Source organism: Mollisia scopiformis (genome assembly GCF_001500285.1).
Source record: "Mollisia scopiformis unplaced genomic scaffold LY89scaffold_29, whole genome shotgun sequence".
In the NCBI taxonomy this organism is placed as follows: Eukaryota; Fungi; Ascomycota; class Leotiomycetes; order Helotiales; family Mollisiaceae; genus Mollisia; species Mollisia scopiformis.
In genome coordinates, this window is record NW_017263609.1 from 422,850 (window position 1) to 444,910 (window position 22,061).

The 22,061-nt window shown below is 47.9% G+C and overlaps 11 protein-coding genes across 11 annotated transcripts in view; 5 read left to right on the forward strand and 6 right to left on the reverse strand.

Moving 5' to 3' along the window:
• Positions 1-475, reverse strand: part of LY89DRAFT_285513 (uncharacterized protein) — a 1,119-nt gene extending 644 nt beyond the window's left edge. Inside the window, exon 1 of the mRNA XM_018206479.1 lies at positions 6-475. Within this exon, the coding sequence (XP_018063703.1) occupies positions 6-368 (363 nt within the window). The 5' untranslated portion in view covers positions 369-475. The remainder of the gene's footprint in view (positions 1-5) is intronic.
• A 672-nt stretch (positions 476-1,147) lies between these two features.
• On the reverse strand, positions 1,148-1,780 carry LY89DRAFT_598248 (uncharacterized protein; the record flags this gene model as incomplete). Its single annotated transcript, XM_018210029.1, has 1 exon — positions 1,148-1,780. A coding segment is annotated over one exon (633 nt), but the record flags the coding sequence as incomplete, so codon positions are not given.
• Positions 1,781-2,257: 477 nt separating this feature from the next.
• Positions 2,258-3,726, reverse strand: LY89DRAFT_657698 (uncharacterized protein). The gene is made up of 2 exons (XM_018212440.1): positions 3,567-3,726; positions 2,258-3,519 (listed from the first exon to the last, which is right to left on the reverse strand). The coding sequence occupies exon 2, from the start codon at positions 3,505-3,507 to the stop codon at positions 2,530-2,532; it is 978 nt and encodes a 325-aa protein (XP_018063705.1). The 5' UTR covers positions 3,508-3,519; positions 3,567-3,726; the 3' UTR covers positions 2,258-2,529.
• Positions 3,727-4,020: 294 nt separating this feature from the next.
• On the forward strand, positions 4,021-6,817 carry LY89DRAFT_788237 (HET-domain-containing protein). Its single transcript, XM_018223148.1, has 3 exons — positions 4,021-4,416; positions 4,470-4,495; positions 4,644-6,817. The coding sequence occupies exons 1-3, from the start codon at positions 4,077-4,079 to the stop codon at positions 6,564-6,566; spliced, it is 2,289 nt and encodes a 762-aa protein (XP_018063706.1). The 5' UTR covers positions 4,021-4,076; the 3' UTR covers positions 6,567-6,817.
• Positions 6,818-6,979: 162 nt separating this feature from the next.
• LY89DRAFT_562961 (heterokaryon incompatibility) lies at positions 6,980-7,255 on the forward strand (the record flags this gene model as incomplete). The annotated part of the gene is made up of 1 exon (XM_018208488.1): positions 6,980-7,255. A coding segment is annotated over one exon (276 nt), but the record flags the coding sequence as incomplete, so codon positions are not given.
• Positions 7,256-7,537: 282 nt separating this feature from the next.
• Positions 7,538-9,603, reverse strand: LY89DRAFT_724374 (uncharacterized protein; the record flags this gene model as incomplete). The annotated part of the gene is made up of 2 exons (XM_018218891.1): positions 9,351-9,603; positions 7,538-9,099 (listed from the first exon to the last, which is right to left on the reverse strand). Exons 1-2 carry the CDS (start codon positions 9,367-9,369, stop codon positions 7,538-7,540), a joined length of 1,581 nt encoding a protein of 526 aa, XP_018063708.1. The 5' UTR covers positions 9,370-9,603.
• A 697-nt stretch (positions 9,604-10,300) lies between these two features.
• LY89DRAFT_701395 (uncharacterized protein) lies at positions 10,301-12,686 on the reverse strand (the record flags this gene model as incomplete). The annotated part of the gene is made up of 3 exons (XM_018217191.1): positions 10,301-11,028; positions 11,091-11,261; positions 11,309-12,686. 3 exons carry the CDS (start codon positions 12,684-12,686, stop codon positions 10,301-10,303), a joined length of 2,277 nt encoding a protein of 758 aa, XP_018063709.1.
• Positions 12,687-15,197: 2,511 nt separating this feature from the next.
• LY89DRAFT_690398 (uncharacterized protein) lies at positions 15,198-15,728 on the forward strand. Its single transcript, XM_018216092.1, has one exon. The coding sequence runs from the start codon at positions 15,245-15,247 to the stop codon at positions 15,653-15,655; it is 411 nt and encodes a 136-aa protein (XP_018063710.1). The 5' UTR covers positions 15,198-15,244; the 3' UTR covers positions 15,656-15,728.
• A 953-nt stretch (positions 15,729-16,681) lies between these two features.
• Positions 16,682-17,531, forward strand: LY89DRAFT_788240 (uncharacterized protein). The gene has a single exon (XM_018223149.1). The coding sequence runs from the start codon at positions 16,752-16,754 to the stop codon at positions 17,409-17,411; it is 660 nt and encodes a 219-aa protein (XP_018063711.1). The 5' UTR covers positions 16,682-16,751; the 3' UTR covers positions 17,412-17,531.
• A 1,172-nt stretch (positions 17,532-18,703) lies between these two features.
• LY89DRAFT_561365 (uncharacterized protein) lies at positions 18,704-18,961 on the forward strand (the record flags this gene model as incomplete). Its single annotated transcript, XM_018208459.1, has 1 exon — positions 18,704-18,961. A coding segment is annotated over one exon (258 nt), but the record flags the coding sequence as incomplete, so codon positions are not given.
• A 944-nt stretch (positions 18,962-19,905) lies between these two features.
• LY89DRAFT_724377 (MFS nicotinic acid transporter-like protein) lies at positions 19,906-22,032 on the reverse strand (the record flags this gene model as incomplete). Its single annotated transcript, XM_018218892.1, has 5 exons — positions 21,509-22,032; positions 21,367-21,458; positions 20,967-21,317; positions 20,867-20,918; positions 19,906-20,690 (listed from the first exon to the last, which is right to left on the reverse strand). Exons 1-5 carry the CDS (start codon positions 21,714-21,716, stop codon positions 19,906-19,908), a joined length of 1,488 nt encoding a protein of 495 aa, XP_018063713.1. The 5' UTR covers positions 21,717-22,032.
• Between the last annotated feature and the right edge of the window lie 29 nt (positions 22,033-22,061).

Genomic DNA, 22,061 nt, shown 5'->3' on the forward strand with positions numbered 1-22,061 from the left:
GTTGAGTTGAGTTGAGTTGAGTTGAGTTGAGTTGAGTTGAGTTGAGTTGAGTTGAGTTGAGTTGAGTTGAGTTGAGTTGAGTTGAGTTGAGTTGAGTTTGGATTAAGGTTTGAGTGACGAGGTTGGTGGGGATGGAACCGCGGGTAGAGCGGAGGAAAGTGGATATGATGTTGCACGTGATAAGATACTGCAGTCATGAAGTGCGGAACAATATAAGATAGTAGTATATATAAGGAGATAGGTAGTGATATTGCGCATATATAGGTATATCCCGAAAGGACTGGGACTCTGCCCGGGGTGTTGTTCTGGCATATGCACGTGACATTGTATATGTTGAAGTCCACGTCCATCCAAGCCCATGGTATCATGTCTGGGCTTCCTGTTCATCCATATGTATCTGTGCATGGCATATGGTGGCATATGGTGCTTAGTTGGCAGTCATCCAGGGATATCTCTTGCTAATCGAGTAGTTCGGCCATCTCGAGGGATTCTCTCCATGTTCCGTGGATATCATGGGAACAGAGAATGAGACTTCCACGGATCGGCAGTCATTCCTAGCGAAGTCGTGATTGTGGCCATTGTCCTACACTTTGATATGTTTTGCTGTCGGAGTCGGAGATGGCGGATCAGCAACTTCATCATTCTCGTTTGGCACACAAAACGAAGTCTCCGCACTCAATAAACCTTGACTCTTCATGGCTTGTCCAATTTTCTCGGAGAAGTCCTTCTCTTGTATATCTGTGGCTGATTTGGATACAAGACCAGGAATGTCCTCGACTTCTCCATTGACGCTCGAGAAGGATGTATCCGGCGTAGGAAGCATGCCAGGACGTTGAACTGCCGGATTGCTTGACGGCCCACGTCTTCGCTTGGGTGGCGTACTTGGTGAGTCTCCGAGATTTGGGACTTCTTTTGCACTTATATCTCCTTCGGAGAATGACGTCACTGGAGTAGGAAGAGCTGGCTTGGCGGGAGCAGGCTGTGGATTGCTGACGGCTGAAGCACTTTCTTCTAATAATTCTTTGGCAGCAGCGACGAGACTTTCGATGGTGACGTTGCCCGGAATTCTGCTAAGAAGCGAATTTGGTCTTTCGCTTGGTGGTGTGTGAGGAGATGGACTCTCCAATAACGGATTTTCCCCCACCAGATTACGGGTGATGGGCTTCCCAGGCTCAACAGTCTTCTTGGGCGTCTCTTTCGGAGCCAATGAATTCATCGCAAGAACCAAATATTTGACTTGATGTCTGCAGTCGTCCAACGCATCGTGATGCCTCCCTTGCCTCACAACCTCTCTCGTATAATCACGTCCTGTGATCGACGAAGTAGAGTTGACCATCGTTCTCACACACATATCGCCAGTGAACTTCCACGGCCTCTCTATATTACAAGCCCGGTACGCACTCTTGATCCAAACATTGTCCGCAATAACGCCATTACCCCAGATCTTAGCTTGGCAGAACTCTGGATCCCGGCCGAGTTCTCGCAAAGTCTTCTTCGTGGCAGCGACACAACTTCGAACGAAATTGGAGAATTTGAAGAGTGCATACTCCAACGTAATGGCAGTCGTCTTGCTAGTAGCTAGGGTTTGTGGGATGTTTCGTTCAACCCACGAAATTGTGTCGTCGTCTGAGAGAAGCCCGTGGTCCAGGCAGGATTGTAAACTGATCGGGGTCTTGAGGCTTCTTAGCTCAGCGCCAGTGACGATATCAAAATGCACAGCACCCAGCTCAATTAGAGCCGGGTTGTGGGCCTCAACTGCTACGCATTCGAGGTCCAGCATTATGTTTGCATGATACTTGAGTTGTTTCCCCATCTTAAGCGCCCTTGATGAAAATGGAGCGAACTTCAAGTTTGTGACTTGATCAGTCCAAAACAAATGCAATAAGCGAAAGATCGGTATCGAATCTATCCAAGAAAATGATTATGTAGCTGTTTCAAACGTTTATACTGGCACTTCTGGGGTATTGTTGGAGACGAACGACTGTGGAGTCCGACTTCGAGGGGTTCAGCTGCAGGAACGGTGTGATCCGTATGAAGCTAAGCCACTTTGAGGAAGCTTAAAATAGACAGTAGCCAACCCGTCGAGTTTGTGCAGTGCTGCTTGTACGAACGAGACTGAGACTTCTTGCTGTGAAGCATTTTCGAAAATGGTATCGAAACTTGTTCATGACCCGGCGACGGAGCATAGAATTTATCTGAAATGGATTTTTGAAAGCTGCGAAACGTCGCAAACCTTGAGAGTGAAGCATTTTTGATACCAAGCTTTCCAAGACAACGCTGCTGAACGTTCCACAACTCCAAGACTTTCTATAAACCTGACAATTTGATCGACAGAAAGGATAACATCTAGGCAAACAGAAAATCGAAGGGTCATTCTCACTCTTTCACACTCTCTGCTTCTTCCTCGACTTGCTGCTACTTCTTTCCTTGGAGTCCGTCGGATCATGATTCGTATATCTTTTATTCCTTAGCGTCATACCTGCTGGCTTGCTGGGCACTGACCAGTCAACGCAGTCCACCATATCGTGATCAGGACGCCATACCTCCAGCACCATCATCAACGAGATTGCCGAGATCATCCAAGATACCCGCCCTTTTCAAACTCTCATAAAGAGCCCACGCAACCATCATCTTTGCATCCCTGGTAGCCACCTTCCACAGATCCCCATAAGGTATCAACTTCAGCGTGATCATCTCTCCCTGCTTCTTGTTCCCAGTCAACTTTTCCCTTAGGCTCTCAATCTCCAACCGTTCCATCTCCTGCTCCCACAAAAACAGCGCAATATATTCATCCGAGCCGCCTGGGCTAGGATACATAGCGGCCTTCAAACCTTCTGGATTCGGCGAGCCTCGAAGTGCCAATTCCGTCATGTCCAGCAAGTGGTCGCGATTGATCTTCAAGCCTGTTTCTTCTTCAATCTCATTCGCCGCAGCCCCCTTGAAGTCTTTCGTTCGATCATCAATCATCCCAGCTGGAATTTCGAGGAATGAAAGACTGCCGGCCGGGATGCGGGCTTGTTCTGTCATGATGACCCATTTCTCGTCGCTGGTATCCTTCGGTCGAAGAATCATAAGCATACCCACGCTCCCACCACGCATGAATATCGACCCAGGAAGTTGCATCGGCTTTCCTTTGTTGCCTTTTTTGTTTTGGATGATGGCTTTGTATTTCAGGAAGCCGATGCGGGATCCGAAGAAATCAACTGCTTGGATGTGGATGCTTTTGAGCTCATATGGATCGTCGTGAAATGGATGTCTCTTTTCGGGGTCATCTTCTTCTTTTCTTTGCAAATCTAGGGATTTCTTGAGTTGTTGGACCCATTCGACGAATGGTTCGTAGGTCCCTAGCATCTGCTTGTTGAATTTTTCATCGAGATCTCCTGCTAGCGTGACTGTGACTGGAGGACTGAAGTCTGGGAGGATGAATGATTCGAATTGCCCTTCAGAGCTGCCGTTCTCAGAGTGAGGCTTTGCATCCTTGAGATCTATATTGTTGGAGGTGGCCATCTGATATGAGGGCTAAAGACAAGTTAGATGACTATCGCGGAGAAGGGAGCAGGACTCACCTGAAGGAAGTGATGAAACTCAACATTCGTTGAAAATAAAGATTGTTGAGTACTCTCCTCTCTATAGTTGAAGGAGGTTTGAAATTGAAAGGCTGAAGGCTGCCAAAGTTGCCAAGGCTGTCATGGCTGCCTTCTTCAGGGCGAAGCCTTCGAGATGCACCCTGCAGTACTCCAGTACTAGTTTGTGATCAAATGTACACGCAAAACACAGCCAATCTCACACCTAATGCAACCTCGCTTGAAAATGCACGGCCAGCGGACGAACTACCCGAAAGGTCCAGCAATCCCTGTACTTTGGGGGCGAGGCCTCGGAGGCTCAGAGGGCTTCCTCTGAATGGTGGGAGACTCGATGTCGGTCCGGATGACCCCACATCATGGTTGCAAGCCTCCGGTCAGCCACCGAATAAATGATTCCCCGGAAAAGTCTCACATTATTCGGGTCCTTGGGATGAACATCCAACACAAATATTGTCGCAAGTGCTCCCAAGCAGTCCCAATTAGCGCAACAGGATGGTTTGCACTATTTGCAAAGACATGCTAGAGAAGCACATCAATTATCGATGGAAAGGAACATACGACCTAGCATTTGATCACCACCGCACTCACCAGAGTCTCAAGGACTCAGCAAAAGAGAATTGTTGCATCTGTCGGGTTCTTCTTTCGATGTTCAAAAGCCGGGACGATGCGGATCATGAATCGCATACTTCCATAGCGGGAAAGAAGAAGGAAGCATTTTTCACACAGGCTTCGCTGACATATAATCGTCAATGGGAGGCTTATCGACTTGATTTCAGATTGAATCAACAATACAATCTGGAGCGTGTAGGAAGTTTTTTGCTGAAGCAACTTCGTAAGTTTGTTCACTTATAGATTGGTTGGGAATGTGCTGAGAGAAGATGATAGCTGCGCAAGACCTCGCCCGCCCTATAGTAGGTATTCCCCGAACTCTTCTACCATTATTATGAGTCTCTAGCAGGAGCGCAGTACCCAATTCTGGTTTTGTAAATGCTCCTCTGTGCTCTGGATGCCTTTCTCTCTTCAATCGTACTTGAAGTCGGAAAATTGACTTATCTGCAGCCAAACAATACATCCTCTTATGGAAACGTGCAACTGGCACGGAAATGGCTGAACGAATGCATAAACACTCATCGAATGTGCAGGCACGTGAGTCCTGCCACGACCTGGTATCCAACACGCCTCGTTGATATGGGCCATATTTCCCTGGGTCGTGTTAAGGTAGTGGAGCCCAGACAACACGATCAACAGATTACGGGAAAATATGTTACCCTCAGCCATTGTTGGGGAGACATAGACTTCTATCACTTGACAAAAGATACACTTGCACGATTCGAAGATGGAATCGCACTCGACGAACTTCCAAAAACCTTCCAGCACGCAATGGATTTCGCTTGCAGGCTCGGTGTCAGATATATCTGGATAGATTCATTATGCATCCTCCAAGATTCGCAAAAGGACTGGTTATACCAATCAGCGCAAATGGACCAGGTTTACAACAATTCGCTTTGCAACATCTCAGCTACTGCAGCTAGCAATAGCTCCAAAGGTCTTTATGTGGACAGAGACAGCAAACAGCATTGGATCGACGAAGTGGCTTTGAATACGGACGGTATTCCAGGACGACCACCTGATCGCGAGCCGAGCAAGAAAGTGTCTCTTCAGAATATTGTGCAGCAGTTGCAGAACGCCAATCTGACGAATGGTCATCATGTCAAACAAGCAAGACAAGTTAACGGAAATGCGAAGAAAGCTGCAGACGCTGCCAAAGCAAAACCGAAGTACACAATCCTGAACCTTGGATTTTGGGAAGCAACAGTGGATCAGGCTCCTGTGAACAGAAGAGGTTGGGTTCTGCAAGAGAGATTGATAGCTCCACGAGTTCTTCATTTCTGCCACGATCAAATCGCTTGGGAGTGTTGGGAAAAGGACGCCGTCGAAAGCCTTGCAGACGGGATGCCACTACTTCAACTCAAAGCAGGATCGATCGTATCTGGGAGTAGACTGAAAGGAATGGTTCCAAGCGTGGATGGAAAAGCGTTGCGCCATGCAAGACTCGTCCGTGGTAGACTCACGAGTGGTAAATATACAGACATCGACGCACATATGGGGCTCTCTGTTCCTTCCATCTACTGCTTCGAAGTCTGGAAGCGAGTTGTGGAAACTTATTCCAAGACACGTTTGACCAAGGCTACTGACAAGCTCATTGCTTTGGCTGGGATCGCAAAGATCATGTCGAGGCGCATACTTAACGGGAGAGACGAAGATTATGTAGCAGGAATGTGGCGGGACAACCTCGAAAGCCAGCTCTTGTGGCGGGTGGACCCAGCAGTCCGGAAAGATGGAACGTATGACTTCCACTCGGAACGTCCAGGCATGGATGAATATCGTGCTCCGAGTTTCTCCTGGGCAGCCATCGACTCTGAACGAGGCATCAACTATGCTGATGTTACCGACTTCGGTAGAGAGGCGGAAACGGATCTCTGCATCAAGATCGAGACCGTCATCTTGAAATACAAGACTGACGATCGTTTCGGAATGTTGACTACTGGCGGCTTTCTCGAACTCAAAGGCGTCCTCAAGAGAATCAACATCATAGATTCCACAATGACGACTTCGCCACGAAGGGGATACACGAGATACCACTGGCAGCTCGTGAAAAATGGTCGGGTGGTGGACGAGCCATATAAGATGATATATCTTGATGCGCCTTCTAGCGATCGAAGGCATATCATCGGTCCCAATCGTGGAATATACTGTTTGCCAGTATGCTTCGAAAGAGCAGCTGAACCAAAAGAGCTGATATGTCTTTTGCTGCAGGCTGTGGGAGGCATGCCTAATACCTTCAAGAGAGTTGGATTGACGAAGATTTCGAGATATCATAAGGAGGATCAGGAGGAGATTATGAAGTTGTCTGGAGATGAGAATTCGATGGACTGTATTTGGGATGCTCAAGCTGGGAGGCATACCATTCGTATCATCTGAGTAGAGCGGCTGCATTCAAGCCGTTTGCAAAATTTCCATGCCGCACACTGATGCGTTTTGAGGTTGGAATGGAGAAGATAGCAGCACTACATACTTGCCATGTACTGTATATCGAGAGGTATGATGACGATAAAGGACGTGAGTAACATGTATATATAGCTAGGAGGAGGAGCTTCCAAGGCAAGGGATCTGTATGTGACCAGACTAACAACAAATGGTTAGCGTGTCATAAAATGCGGCGCTTCAGCGCGGCTTGAAGGCGCTTTCGAACCTGAATTGCATATTTTTTTTTTTCTTATGGAAGACTTTAAGCATCAAGCACTTCCTCACAGCTCAGCTTATAACGTTTTTCCGCTTGCTTGAGCTATTGCCCGGAATTACTCGCCCACTTCGGTGCCGTCTTATCCACGCCACACAGACTACCCTACGAAATCATATCGTATCGATGGGGAGATTCAACACCGACCCACAAGGTCTTCTGTAATAATGCCAGATGCTTGTTCACCCGAAATCTTTACTCTGCGCTCAGCCGCATTCGAAAAGCAGATGTGTCAAGATTTGTCTGGGCAGATCAAATCAGCATCAATCAGGACGATGTCGATAAAAGAAATCATCAAGTTGGAGTCATGCGGCACATATATGCGAATGCAATACGGACATTGATCTGGCTTGGAGATAACGATGCAGAATTCCCTTGGCGAAGATGCTCATGTTTCTTTCGCGCTTGCAGGTGCCTTAGCCACCTATTACAAGTTTCGCCATCAGCTAAAGGTTCCGGACAACCGCGACATACTGGAGCTCTCGCCTGCTGAATTCGACGAAGCCCATCTTCCCAGAGTCACCAATCCTGCGTGGCTGTGCTTCAACAAGATCTGCTGTTGACCAGGGTGCTGCTGAACATTTTGCTTCTCCATATTATTGAGTTCGACCGGTCGAGCAATGGACCATTTGCAAAAACGGTCGAGGCATCTTCATGGTCCAGCGACGACATTCATATCGACACAACGCTCTACCCAATCCAGTAGATATCCACGGCCTCCTTGCCTATTTCTCTTCATTTCGATATCCTCCAATGTCCTAGGCGGCCTGGGTAATTCGAAATACATATTCAGACAAGCAAGGTGAATTTCGATCTTTTCTTCCATTCGCCCAGAACGTAGCTCCTCCTCTTCTGATCTGATCAATTCTTCACCAATCCTGGCTACCATCAAGCAATCCCAAACACCTTCTCTTCTTGGATGTGCAGCTTTCAGCACATCAATCGCCTCCTGCCTTACCGTCTTGTCCCTGCACTTTGTGACAATAATGAACAGGCTCGGCACGAACCCCATGTTGAAAACAAACGATTTGAGGAAGCGAGGGTGATTGACGATGGCGCTGCTGAGGGCAACCATCTCGCGAAATTCTGGGAGAAAGACGTCATATGCTTGAGTTGTTGTGGTTTCGAAAAGAGCCGAACGAACACAGATTTCGACCGTTATAGCGTGTATTCGAAGTATTGTAAAGCCAACGAAATCATTGACACCACCGTGAGTGCGAGCGCTTACAAGCACAGGCTCGAAAGCTTTCATCCATTGTCGCAACTCGGTCGCCGCTATTGGCTCTTCTGAAATCGAGTTCTCAGATATATGGCTTTTAGGTGTCGATTCTTCTGAAGCCTGCGCCTTGCTGCGCTGGATTGAGCCTAGGTATTGGAAAATGTGGTTGGTAACGTGGTCGAAGGCGACTTTGCCATCAATCATACTCTTGAAAGCTTCAGGGATATGAAAAGTCTCCGTGGTTGCGAATCTAAGAATCTTTCCGCGAGAAGGTAGTGGGGCATCGATCCAACTTAGGAGATGAATATCCAACCGTGTATATGCAGAAACAATTTCGTCCTCGATAACATCCGGTGCGGGGGAGAAATGACCTGGCGCTATAGTCCCATCCTGTTCCGAAAGCCAAGCATACATAAGTTCCACGGCACCTTTGACGTTGTTTAATGCTAGTCTTATATCGCCATGAAAGCTTTCAAAGCAGAAGATTAGAAGCGATGCAATCAGAACCGTCCTCAAGGAATCCTGTCTACGTTGCAGCAACTCCCTGACTTCATGTATAGCTGTGTCGTATCTTCGTAGAGCGTACCGATGATGTTCTTCGGAAGTAGGCTCAGGAGGTTTTGTCATCTTGGCTCTGCAGGATTTGTCAAGAGCCGAAAGAGCAACTGCACAATGAAGAATGCAGGGCTCTTCGTTGCATGCCCGTAATACTATATCGCTCCAAAGTGGGTTATCAAACCCTCCTGAGAGGTCTCCCGCAGTCTCTGCAAAGAAGAATTGTAGATACTGCTCCTCTTGGACGTCTTTGCATTGGACAGTGATTGGCACTCGTGACTGAAGTACTGTCGTTCCCAAAGTGATCGGTAGCAATTTGCGCTCTATTACCAGCGGATTCGAGGTTGGCTTTGGCTTTGATTGTGATTTTAGACTTGGAAGAGGATTCCTAGGTCCGTAGCCATCGCACTTTCTTCCAGTGTCTTGGCAGCGTAAACAACCTGGACTAGCAAACGGCAAGTCATTATCTAGTTGCTAATCTCGTAGGAGTAGGAAACATACCGTCCCTCATCTCATTTCACGTGACGAATCCTGTATTTGGAATATTAGACCGATCGTATGAGCTATAGTAAAATAAAGTGAAAGCCGCCGGAACAATTCTGCATGGAAGTCACCTCTGCAAGAAATTGCTTCCCGTCCACTGTATCCCCACAGTGTTTACTAAACCAACGAAAGAAACATTTCGACGTACTTGCATGTGATACATCCATATTTCGAACGAGAACTACTTGCTCTGGTCCTTTTCTGTGCCGCAACAATCGGCGCTTGAGGGCCCATTCTCAATGCTAGTGCCGTAATGTAATTCAGAGGTTGGAAGATGACAAACACACCCGGCCCACCAAGAGGCGCAAAATGACAAGTCGTGAAAGAGCCACCACTGACGTTCTATCACCTCGAACACGGGTTGCTCGCGAATGTTTGACATTCCATGAAATTAAAGCTTGTAGTAGGGCTGAGCGAAAGTATGATGTGAGATTTCTCGAAACGCCCGCTTAATAATTATTGATTGGTGGGCGGATCGAGACGACGATGCCGAGGTTTATCCATTTAGATACACCCCTGACTGATGATCGAGCTCTCTATTTCAGTATGAGTATTGACTTTATTCACTCAGGGATACGTGATAACTGCTCGAGGAAGTGGTAACTATCTGTTGCTCGATTGGGTAAGTAATCATATCGTAAATAAATGAAATGCTATAGACGAACTTCATCCGCATCAACGGTTCTTTATCATGGCCACTTCCCCTTGCTTATTCCCGGCTTCTCCTCTCAAATGCATTCGTCTCTAGTTTCTTTGGGGAAATTGACGCTCGGCTCGGCTCGCCTGTTTGCAGCCTCTCCTTGGCTCTGAGTTCCGATCAAGGGAACAAGTCCTTCATCACTTTGCTTGGAAAGCCATTCGATATCTTTCGTCACACCGACTGCTCCCTCAGAAATCCACTTCCACGTATTGTGCAAAGGAAATGTAAGGATATATCTAATACACTTTCTCAAGGTGCCCACGAATACAATAAGTAATTTCCACAGGATTTGTCAAAACTATTAATGATACAAAATATTCCCACAACTTAAACTCCTCGGCCGGGAGGATAACAGATAATGAAACGCCAGTCTCCAAAACACACGGCAATAAATCCCTTCAAACCTCATAATCAAGCCCACTAGTCTTCGGCCTAAAGAACCCAAAGCTGACCCTCCCAATCCTCTCCATCCTACCAATGACCTGCGTCTCCATCCTCATCACAGCCTCCTTATAAAGCGTCCCAGTCCTCCACTCATAACTACACGCAACCGCTCTCTGCATACCGCCCTCACTCGCACAAAGCAGCACCATAACCGGAGGTCTAACAGCCTCAATCAACGTAACCGTCATCGTAAAAGTATCCACAATAGTAAAAACCCTCATCTCCCCCAACTTCGCCGTCCTCGCCCTCTCCACCATCCTCTCCACATCAGGATCCTCGGTAGGATCCCTTCCTACCCATTCATTGTATTTATTCGTAGAATGGCGGGATAGAGGAGAACCAGATGGCGACCAAGATAGACGACCCATGTTGTAGCCGAAGATCAGGGATTCGATGGTGCCGATGTCGAGGTGGCCTTCGAAGCCGAAGAGCCAAGCTTGTTGGTCCCAGAATTTGCCGCCGTACATGATTTTCACGAGATAGGGGGATGCGAGCCAGGTTATGAGGCCGATGAGGAGGAGGAATCCACCTGCGACGGCGGTGGGTGAGGGGCCAGTAGGTCCGGAGGAATAGTCGTAGGAATTGGAAGAGTATGGGTCATCGGAGTAAGGGTCGGAGCCACGTTTGCGAAGCGGATAGCCGACGCTTGAGCCTGGTAAGAGGAGGTAGGCGCCAACGACGACTGTATCGATTAGCAGTGCTTCTTGATACGATGCTTTACGTAGGCGTCCGTGGATGACTTACTCAGGATAGATGAAGAACGAACAATCGTTCGCGCGAAGAGCCTCTTCCACGAAAGATTTCGATCAGCCTCGACAGGTTGAAAGCCGTCCCAGTGGATCGCGGCTGAGCGGCAACCGTCTAAGATAACGGTATCGGTCTCTCCCACACCAGCAACTTGGCATGAAGGATAGACTGGAGGAAATTAGCAAGTACACGATACCCTAGAATACTCAACTTACTATCCCACAAGTTCACGTCCCATGCATCTTTTGCCGCCAACCACTTCTCATCATACTTCTTCGGAGCAACGCAAATGAGTCTCTCCAAAAGACAATCACTGTCATTTGCAAGACTCAATCTAGCGAAAGCCTGGAACTCAGAGTCGGTCCTGTCAACCATAGGACGACGACGTAGAAGACCCATCAACGCATACACCATATCACCTTGGAGATAGGCCGTCGTCTTGCGAGCATGCAGGCACTTGATACCGAGCTTGACAAGCTCGATTCGACTTAGCATCAATGATCCGGTGAAGTGATCCATGATCTGTCTCGATGTATCGGCGTCATCCCATGCCCACCCGGGAAGATCCTTCTTGGCAATGATCAGTGGTCGATTGAGATCATGTCCCCGAGTGTAAACTTCAACGTTCTTGTCATTTGGACTCAGAAGTGCTTCTGGGAATGTCCACATACGGCTTCCCCACTCGTGAAGAAGCGTGCTTGTGTCCGTCGGTCTGGAGTCGCCCTTTCTATTGCCGACGGCAATGACTAAGGAGTGAGCGCCGCGAATAACATCGTTGATTCGATAGACATCTTCCTCGATGTTGTCGTCTTCGGGCATACAGCTGCACCCGACCCAGTAAGCAGACAAGCCAGCACGGCGAGTAGCGAACTCGGCGATGTCATGCAGAGTATCGAGGTCTTTATCGTTAAAATGTGCAACGGTGTAAGCGATGAAGACATAAGGCAAGTTCTTCTTGCTCTCATCAACCTGGACTGCATTCCATTCTTCGTCTTTCATGCAAGACGATCCGTGTATACCTTCTTTGCCAGGACTGTTCAAGAACATGAGATATCTCGGACGCAAGATCCTCTCACCTTGAGGATCATCGCTTGAAACGCTCCAATGCAGCGCCCGCGACATCTTCGTATCTTCCTTGGGGTTACGGGCAACCTTGCATGTTCCCCAATACTTATACGGAAAGGGATGGTACTTGTAGCCATCAGTATAGGGTCCATGCGGTTTAGGCCAAGGCAGAACAAAGAAGAGAGCGAAACAAGCTGGAAGCCATCTGATCGCAATCGCCAACTTGTCATCGCCCGTCATATCGTCGGAGTCGCTGGGAGCGCGCTTGAACGGCCAATAAGCAGCTCGAAGCATAACAGGTCCAACTTTGCGGATGTAGGTTCGCCTCCAAGAGTGCTGGGTAGTGTGTCCATTGTATATTTCGTCGACTGTTTGGACAAGAAGTTTCGAAAGCTTCCCGTCAAGGGAGTTGAGATAACGCTCTGCTGCTGGACGACGATAGACTCTTGCCATGCTATCTCGATGACGATAGCGCTGTGTCGAAGCGGACTTGATGGTGGGATGCTTAAAGACATGAGGCTTCTTCATCCATCGCCAGCTTGACCCAGGGCTGAAAGTGTTCCATCGTCCTTTTTGGGGCTTTCGGAGACGAGTATTGGGTGCGCTGGTCAGAAACTGTTGACAAGTCAGTTTGTGTTTAAGTCGGCTAGGGAAGACGCACGTTGGAATAGTTTGGAGGTTGATCAATGGTTATAGCAACTTCTTGCTTCCCTTTGATTGAATACGAGCTTTCACCCCATTGGCTGTTCTATCTCAAAGCATCAGTCAAATCATCTAGTACTCTTCCAGACCTGCATACCACTTTAGACAGAGAATCATTTCTGTGCATATATGAGATCTTTGATTCGGAATAGATCTTGGATTCAGGATATGGATTGCGATTTGCGTAAATCTTTTCTTCCTGATGATCTGCGTCTGGCACGATCTCGTGCTGTACGAAAGGATTCTGATGAAGTGGCTAGATAAATGGTCAAAAACCGTTAACAATGGAGGATATATTCTTACCTGTGTCTGTTGAGGAGGATGCTGGTGAATAGGATACGGCTGAGTGGGGTTCTGTTGAGCAGGGTGCTGCTGGACATTTTGCTTCTGCATGTCGTTGAGTTCGACCGGTCGAGTAATGTAATCATTTGGCATCTCGACCACCTCGTAAGACCCTCCAGCAGGCATCTCATATTGGCTCTAGGGTTTTGTTAGCTCAAGTCAAGCCTGACCGGTTGTCATACTGACGGGAACGGCGTGCAACTCGTTCAAGTCCTGCCCATGTGGTGGAGACAAGGGACTGACTTGGGCGTGTCGGCCTTGGCCACGAACGTACCCTCCACCATGAGGTCTATGGTTTCGAGAAGACTGCAATGTTAGTTGAATAGTCATTTTGGCTATGGCCAACGTACCATTTTTGGCGAAGCTTGCGGAGACAATTTGGGCGAGTTTGATTGCTGTCCTGAGGTCTAGTCGCTGAAAAGGCCACTTTCTCTCACGGATCCACTTCTCTTTATATCCCATCATAGTATCGACATGTTTTCAACTCCCAGCATTGTTCCCCTATTTTCTCGCCAAGAGCCACACAGCTGAACTTGTAACGATCAATTGAAAAACAATATTGAGGCGTTCGGACAAAACGTCTTGGCATGAAGAGGGCGTCCAACTGCCACCCGCAAATTTCCCAGTCCATATCTCGCATGATTGGAGGCTTTTGATAGCAATCCACCCCGCATTATCATAGGCCAAACCGCAACGAGGCTGTGTGCCTGCATTGAGGGCGGGCTCAAACGTGGAGGAAAAAAGCAAATATCGTGGGCAGTTTGCAACTTGGCGCCAGAAATTCAAGACGAGTCATCCGATTTGAATGTAAAGGGGAAATTTGAAGAAATGTGGCTCGGATGCATGTCTGATCACATCTGCATTTGAGATAGAGTTTCAAGGGATGAAGCCATCGCCGTAATTTAGGGTGATGATTCTGGGTTTCGTTTGAGAACAAGAAATATATCCGGCAGTTGGTCTAGGGAATTGAGTTATTTGATCCAAACTTTGAGAATTCCTTCGGGCTGGGGCTCATATAGGTGCAATTTATTCGGCAAGGAACATTGTAGCATCGTAGCGCAACATATGTGGGTATTTCCTGATATCGAAACTAGCAATGCTTGCGATGATAGCCCCCCAATGAGGTCAAAATGCCAGGCTACGCGCCCTGGCCAGAGGGAACAAGGTGTGGTACCTGTGTGGCGTTCAGTTACCGAACTCTCGAAGCGCTGCCGAATCACGAAATGTTTCGTGACCCTGAAAACTCCGGCATTTGCAATTTGGAAATATGCCACAATTAACTGAAGCTGAATATTTCGATAAGCCCCTATCTTGAGGGGTAGAATGGTGGGAATGATGGTGGGCTATGTGTTGACGGTCTGCCAACAAGGGATGACGGCCACCCAAAATTGTAGCTTGTAACCCTATACAGGCTTCGCCATCACTATCACCAATCTGAGGAGAGAAGAGATCATCGAAACTACCATGTGTGATCCATTAGAAGCTCAGTCGCACATAGATGACTTTTTTGGTCTTGTTAACAAAGAAGATGTGAATGAATATCGGAACGTGAGTTACAGAATCAAACTTCTCGAAAGCCCAGCAACAGGTTGGTCATTATTCAACAATATAAATACAGCTCCCTAACCTATTTGCTAGGCAGTACCGAACCAACTCTGAGATGGAGAAATGGAGGCTCGAGACTTTCCTCTCATTGCATTCCGACGATTGAAGTCAGAGAACTCCACAAGGTATGTCGGTTGCAATTTTGCAGTTGAAGATCTAGCTAAACGGCGATACAGAGGCAATCGTGTGCGATCAGAATAATGTAAGAATCAGTACAGTGTACACGAAGCTATTGAAGCTGAATACAATAGCTTCACAGGTATCGATGAGCCGAATCCGACAAACCTCCATGGACTCAGGGACATTTTCGAAGGTTTCTCCTTTCCAACAGCTTTCCTGAAAGAGAGGGTCCAAGGCGTGACGAACTCCTTTGGAAGAAGAGACACGGATCTTACTCAGGGTATCATTACCCTCACACAGGCGTAATCAATGGGCTGATGTTGATAGACTCATGGTTACACTTCTTGTGCAAGAACATTGTTGTACGAGACAATGACGATAGCATTTTCGATGCTCTTCGTTCCACATTCGATGTCCACCATCCAACTTCAGGCCAGATTCATCCAAGCTGGATTCAGGGAGGCTTTTTCATGAAATGGAAGAAAACTGGTGGAAACATAACTCTGATCTGTTTTGGATCATTCCCCAAGCTCGAAGAACGACTTCAACGATTCATCGAAAACACAGATAATGTGCAGACAGCTCTATACGACCCCTATACCTTGTATGCCATAATTTTGGACGAGCTACATCTCAAAATGGACAGTATCGTGTGGGAACTGGTCTCAATATACAACCGGACGGAGTCGGTAAGTACAGAGCTCTACCTAATAATTGAACTAACATGAGCAGCAAATCTTTGAGTTTGCTAGTGCTCAGCAGAAACTATCCAGCAGAGGGTATGACGTGGATTTCGTCCGTCTCCATCACTTGATGAAGCTCGTGATCCACCTCAAAGAAGCGTGCGAAGCGATCATCGAGACCACCAAGTCAACGCAAACAGCACATAATGAATTATTCAACGCTTCGCACTTTAGAGATCAGAAACCTCATCCTGCAATTCCGGCAACGACGAAAGATCTGGAGTATCTCCTGAGTAGCTTCCATGGCTTGGGTCTTCGTATCAGATCCGTCGAAACAAGAGCTAGCAATGTAATCAATCTAGTACGTAGCACAGGTTGACAAACTCCGAGTACATACTCACATGAACAAGGCATTCAACCTCGTGATTCAGAGAGACAGTACTTTGCTACAAGAAGATAGTCAATCTATGAAGACAGTCGCAATAATGACACTTGTCTTCCTTCCAGGCACTGCCGTTGCAGTAAGTACAGCTTCATCAAGTTCAGAGCCTTAATTAACATCATGAAGAGCGTCTTCGGGAGCCAATTCTTCAACGCGGACTTCTCGGATTCAGGAATGGGGCATATGAAAGTGTCTTCGGATTTTTGGCTGTTATGGGTCTTGACAGGTTCCGTGACCGCTATCACACTGCTTGCATGGTGGGTCTGGTTAAGGACGAGTACCAAGCGACGATTTGCTGCTCACGCAGAGCGTCGAGGGAGAGGTGCAGCTTCGATGGCTGGAGTGTAGAGGTCACTAGCCAGTGGAGGCGTTTCTGGAAGGCCGGAGTTGGAGTTTCAACATGAACTTGTAAATTAGTGCCAAGGCTGGCAACGAAGATCATTTGGAAACTTTCCGTGAAGATTAAGATCATAAATAATACAGGATGATGAAGAAATACATTGGTTGGCGTTGAAGATGGTGCTACTCAGGCAAAACATTCGGAGCATTCAAGATCCGTACTAGTCTCGTTTAGTGAGCAAGGCTGAATCGCCTCGCCTTGTATCCGTCGCTTCCAACCTCTCCTTATACTTTACAACAACACCACTTAAAGACCAACCCTGAGAACATCTGCCTAGGACCCTGCACCGGCAGATCAACATGGACGCGTACAATACGTTCGAGCTCTTTACACAGCTTCCCTCTGAACTCAGAATCAAAATTTGGAAGCATACATTCCCAGAACCCCGCGTCTTGGCCGTGCGCTTCAACCGCGCCGTCTCACAGTATACTTCCGATACACCACCACCAGCTCTGGTTCACGCCTGCTCCGAATCGCGCTCCCTCTTCCTCGAGACCTACAAAAGACTAATCCTCTCCCCGAAATATGATTCTGCGGTATTCATCGACTTCGCTCGCGATACCCTCTTCTTCGACACACTAGACTGCTCCCCCGACGGCGATTTGTCCTTGGACCTAGCCTTGAGTCCTCATCGCGATCGGATACTGTACTGTGCGATCGATTCACAATTGTGGGAAGTTCTCAGAGTGTTCAGATATGACTCATTGAGTGAGGTTCGGTTAATGCCGAATCTGAAGACTGTTGCGTTGGTTATGGCGAAGGATCAGGAGAGAGGGTTGCATCAACAGAGCGTGGACGTCGATGGGCATCAGAATATGTTCGTGGATACGGATACGAATACCATTGGAGGAGAGATCCGCCATGTTCATTTTCAAGTTGAGAGCTTGAGGTGGGATTTGAAGCAAGGAATGGAGACACATTGGACCAACCCACCACATGTTCAGATGTGGCTTTGGTAGGCAAGAGGAAATCGGAGGACTATTGTTAGCGACTGGATAGGTATTGTTGTGGTACTTCGCTCCATTGGTGTTGGAGAATATATTTAATTCGCAGAGCCTCTACTTCTTCATCGATTCGGGTGTTGGATTTCGGCGATTCCACTTCCTTTTATAAGCTCCTGCAAAGCCACGTATCCCAAGTGGGATAACAGTAGAGGATGGGTCTTGATGCACATCCGGTTTGTAGTTGTTGGATATTGTTTATTCGTTCTGATTTTAGAAATTGCATCGTTCTGGGAGCAAATAGGGTCCCCATTATGGCATGGAAGTATCCTTATGCACGCATGCCTCTCCTGTAACGGATGATAGCTCTGGATAATTACTGGCCACATGTGTTACCAGCTGCAAGATTCCCAGGCTGTCGGGTTTTCTTCAGCGTTCGGGTTGTGGGGTTGTTAGCTCCGCTTCACCCACATCAGGCTATTGTGTGGGACACACATATGCGAGCATTTCACAACCTAAGCGCGTAACCACCCAACATCTCGCAGCCTCATGTTCGTTAGTTACGAAGGTAATGTTTCAATTGGCTTGAAGTCTCGAATCTGGCGTTTCGTTTCATATTTTGGGATGACGATTGTGGTCAAGCGGCGCATTTCGGTCAATTAGTCCCATGGCTCGGCTTCCTGCAACTCTCGCCTACCATCGTTCATGATTCGTCCAGCACTTCCTATAGGCACTAGGATCACAGGTCTTATCTCCTGAGCTGTCGTGTACTCCTCTGGGAGTATTGTCAGCTATTGAGTCGCCAGATCTTTGAGCGTTGGACGCCAAATGGGATTTTATGGCGTTCAGATGTTTCAACGTTGGATATAAGATGGATTGTTATTATGCGACAGGGTCACTGTATGTTGGAGCGAAATGGATTGCTATTGCATGACAGGAATAACTTGGATCCCGCAACAAGAGAGCAACATTCAGAAAGCTGCGAAAGTGTGCGTCGATGTAGGCTGAAAGGTATAAGATGGACGAGGTGTCCTGCTAAAATACCTCGTTTCTCTATTCAACGACTTCCTCCTTAGCAAAGTCGAACATACTCTCTATACTCTCTCCAACTCAAATTGCACGATCAGTCATCCTCCAAACTACCCACCATCTCTTAACCAGACCACCAACGACTATTAACAATGCATCTCCCAACCTTCACCGTCCTAGCCGCCCTCCTAGCCACCACACTAGGCGTCGCAATCCCAGCACCTACTCCCAACGCAATCCAACCAGCAGGCGTTACTCCTGCGAGATACTTGCCATATGCTAGAAGGGCTGGAGAGGACACAGATGGACGAGGCGGCTACAACCGTCGAGGCGAAGATGGGACCGATGGTAGGGGTGGATATAACAAACGCGGCGAAGATGGAACTGATGGAAGAGGAGGATATAACCGCCGAGGAGAACAAGATACGGATGGAAGAGGTGGGTACAATCGCCGAGGAGAGCAAGATACAGATGGAAGAGGAGGATACAATCGCCGCGCTGAGCCGGGGACAGATGGACGTGGAGGTTACAACAAGAAGAATTGAGTGTGAGTAGGTGTGAATGATTGATTTGGTGCTGTATTCGATTCTTGGCCAGAGATCGTCTCTGAATTTTGTCCCCTTTTTAGGTTACTTTGGGAAGAGGAGTTATGTTTAGTCCACTTTGGATTTTGCAAGCGGGTTTTGCGCGGGGGGTAGTTTTGCAATGGAGGGGAGTTAGCTAGGCGTATTCTCACAATGAAACTTTTCCAGCAGTTCACATATTCGAAATCGATGTGAGAACTCCCTGCTGAAACACCTCTGAAGTCAGTCTTCAGGGACTGACAATGAACAATGAGCTTCCTTTATTGCACATCTCATCTTTTAATTCTCAGCATAGCTTCTTGGCAAGTACTCAAGCAGCTTTGAAGTTAAGACACCAGTAAATAACGTGAGGAATAATAGCTCTCTTTTGCACGTTGCAATTCCGATCCAAGCAGCATAAACTTTTCGTTAACTGTTCCCGTATTTCGTGCGATTTGCGCTACTTGCGCAGTCAGCGCGATTCGCGCTATTCGCGCTGTAGCAACTCTAAAGTTGGGTTTCAGGTAGGAAATATATGTTGGGGAATTTGTTGCACATCGCGGTACTATGTCGAGAAAAGGAACAAGTAGATAGTCGTTTAGCGGGTACTTGACTTGCTTTACAGTCTGCTTTTAGGGACGGACAATGGGAGTTTTGTGTTGCACATCGCGAGTCTGAGTCGAAGGTCTTGTGAATTAATCGTGGTTACGCTGTGACTACTTTGGTATGGATAGTTTTAAGAGTCAAGAGGGACAATCTCATGGGTCCAACCTATTTCTGATTATGGATCACAGGAGTCTCATCGTGCTGCTTTCGGAATCTTGGACCCTCCTTGTTGAAGACAGGATTTTCCACAAAAGATACATTATATTCGATGATGTGCCAGATATCGTATAGCAAGACTTTCTTTCCCCCTCGCCCTAAGTCTGGAAAATCCACCTCATATCCTCATCACTCCTAACCGGCTCCTCATCACCCACCCCCTCACCACCCGCCCTCCTCTCCTCCTTCTTCCTATTCTCCCTATTCAAACACCACCACAGCACCAACGTACCAACGATATTCATCCCCAAATATCCAATCGCAAATCCATGTCCCAAAAACCACCTCGGGCTCGTCGAGGGCCGATAAAGCTGCGTCCCCAGCACCGCGCCCAGATTCCCAATCGTGATCGTCATCGCTGTCGCTGTAGCTCTCTTCGTCTGCCCTGACACGTTTGCCGCTGCCCACGAGAGCACGATCGCACATGAAGGGTAGATCCCTGAGGCTGCGAGGATGGTTCCTGCGTATGACAGCCCGGGTTTATCCACGGGCGCGGAGAGGAGGAAGATATAGCCGACGATGGCGAGGGAGGTGGATGCTAGGACGAAAGGAGAGCGCTTGTGTGTTTTCTCGGAGAGGACAGCGACGATGACTGTGAAGACCGTGGCGACGAAATAGGGCGGGACGGTAAGGAGTTGAGCGTCCGCGGCGGTGTAGCCGAGCGTTTTGATAATGGTGGGGAGGAAGAGGGAGAGTGTGTAGAGGGGCAAAGACATGGTGTGGAACATGAGGCCGTAGAGCCAGCATTTGTAGTCTTTGAGGGCGGAGCGGACGCCGGTCCAGGAGAAGGGTTCGTTGAGGGTTGCGTCTGAGGACGTCTTGAGGCGGGCGTGGATGAAGGCTCGTTCGGGCTCGGTTAGGAAGGGGGCGGTGGAGGGGTAATCTGCCAAATGAATTAGCATAGTAAAACATCGAAACGAAAGGGAGGGGCTCTGGGAGCCGGGAGCTGTCTCAGGAGCTCTCGTTTGCAATATGTCTCGGCTCCGCCCGGCTCCCAGCTCCCAGCTCCCAGAGCCCTCATACAAGAAAACAGTAAATTAGTATAGGGATTTGACATACTGTGGATAAAGAGATAAGAGAGGCCGGAGACTACTACGGTGAAAAGTCCTTCCTTTTCTAGTTAGTATTTGTGCTGAGGGAGGAAATAGGGTAGGATTACGATGATGAAGATCCATCGCCAGCCGTTATATCCTCCAACTCCTTTCATGAAGCCAATTCCATATGCTAGGATCCCACCAAACGCCCCAGCGAGAGAGGCAGCTGAGAAGAATAGTGCCACTCGGTAATGGGTCTCTGTTCTCTTGTACCACATCGACAGGTAGAACACCACTCCAGGAAACAGTCCGCTTTCAGTGACGCCCAAGAAAAAGCGTGCGACTACGATCCCAGCAAAGCTTTGGGATACGCCCATCAGCGTAGCGACAATACCCCAAACGAGCATGAGTGTTGGCAGCCATATTTTCGGTGTAGTCCGCTTGAGGATAATGTTACAGGGAATCTCGAACAAGACCTTCTCGAATTAGCATCTTGGTTATCAAACTCAAAGACCGAGAACATACATATCCAACAAAATACATAGTCAAAGTAAGCAAGTACTGATTGCCCGTGATATGCAAATCCGTATCCAACCCGTCCAACTTAGCATTGCCAACTGCCAAAAAATCAGCTATTATCAAGCTAACTATTCGGAGGGAAACATACTGTTGCTTCGATCCAAGAAGGAAAGAAGATAGAGTAATGTCAATGGAGGGAGGAGCTTCAAATCCAATCGTCGCACCAAAGCCTTCTCGTCAATGCCAGTAGGATTCTCGAATGCCTCTTCAGAAGACAACGACGGAGCTCCACTTCCCCCATTGCCTCTTTCGAGAGCAATCTTCTCCTGGTCGTTCTGCGCTGGTACAGTCGCCATTTGGTATCACTCGACTTAGATTTGGACTTGAAGAATGGGTAAGCTGACGAAAGGAAGAGCTACTTTATGTCTTCATCTTAACGGAGGAAGAAGCAGGTAAAAAGATGCAACATTGAGTTTCAGAGGAAAAAGAAAGAAGACACCAAAATGCGAAGCTCAACTACTGTTAGACGCGAAATCCCGTCTCCAAATTACGAAGCCGGCGCATATGCCATCCGCGATTCCACCCACACATCGGGACCTATGATAGCACTTGCTTAAAAGAAGGTCCTGGGACGGGCATTCGTAAATCCATGCATCGTGCGGTGATGGTTGCCTCATTGCGGAGGTTAGTGGATCACCAAG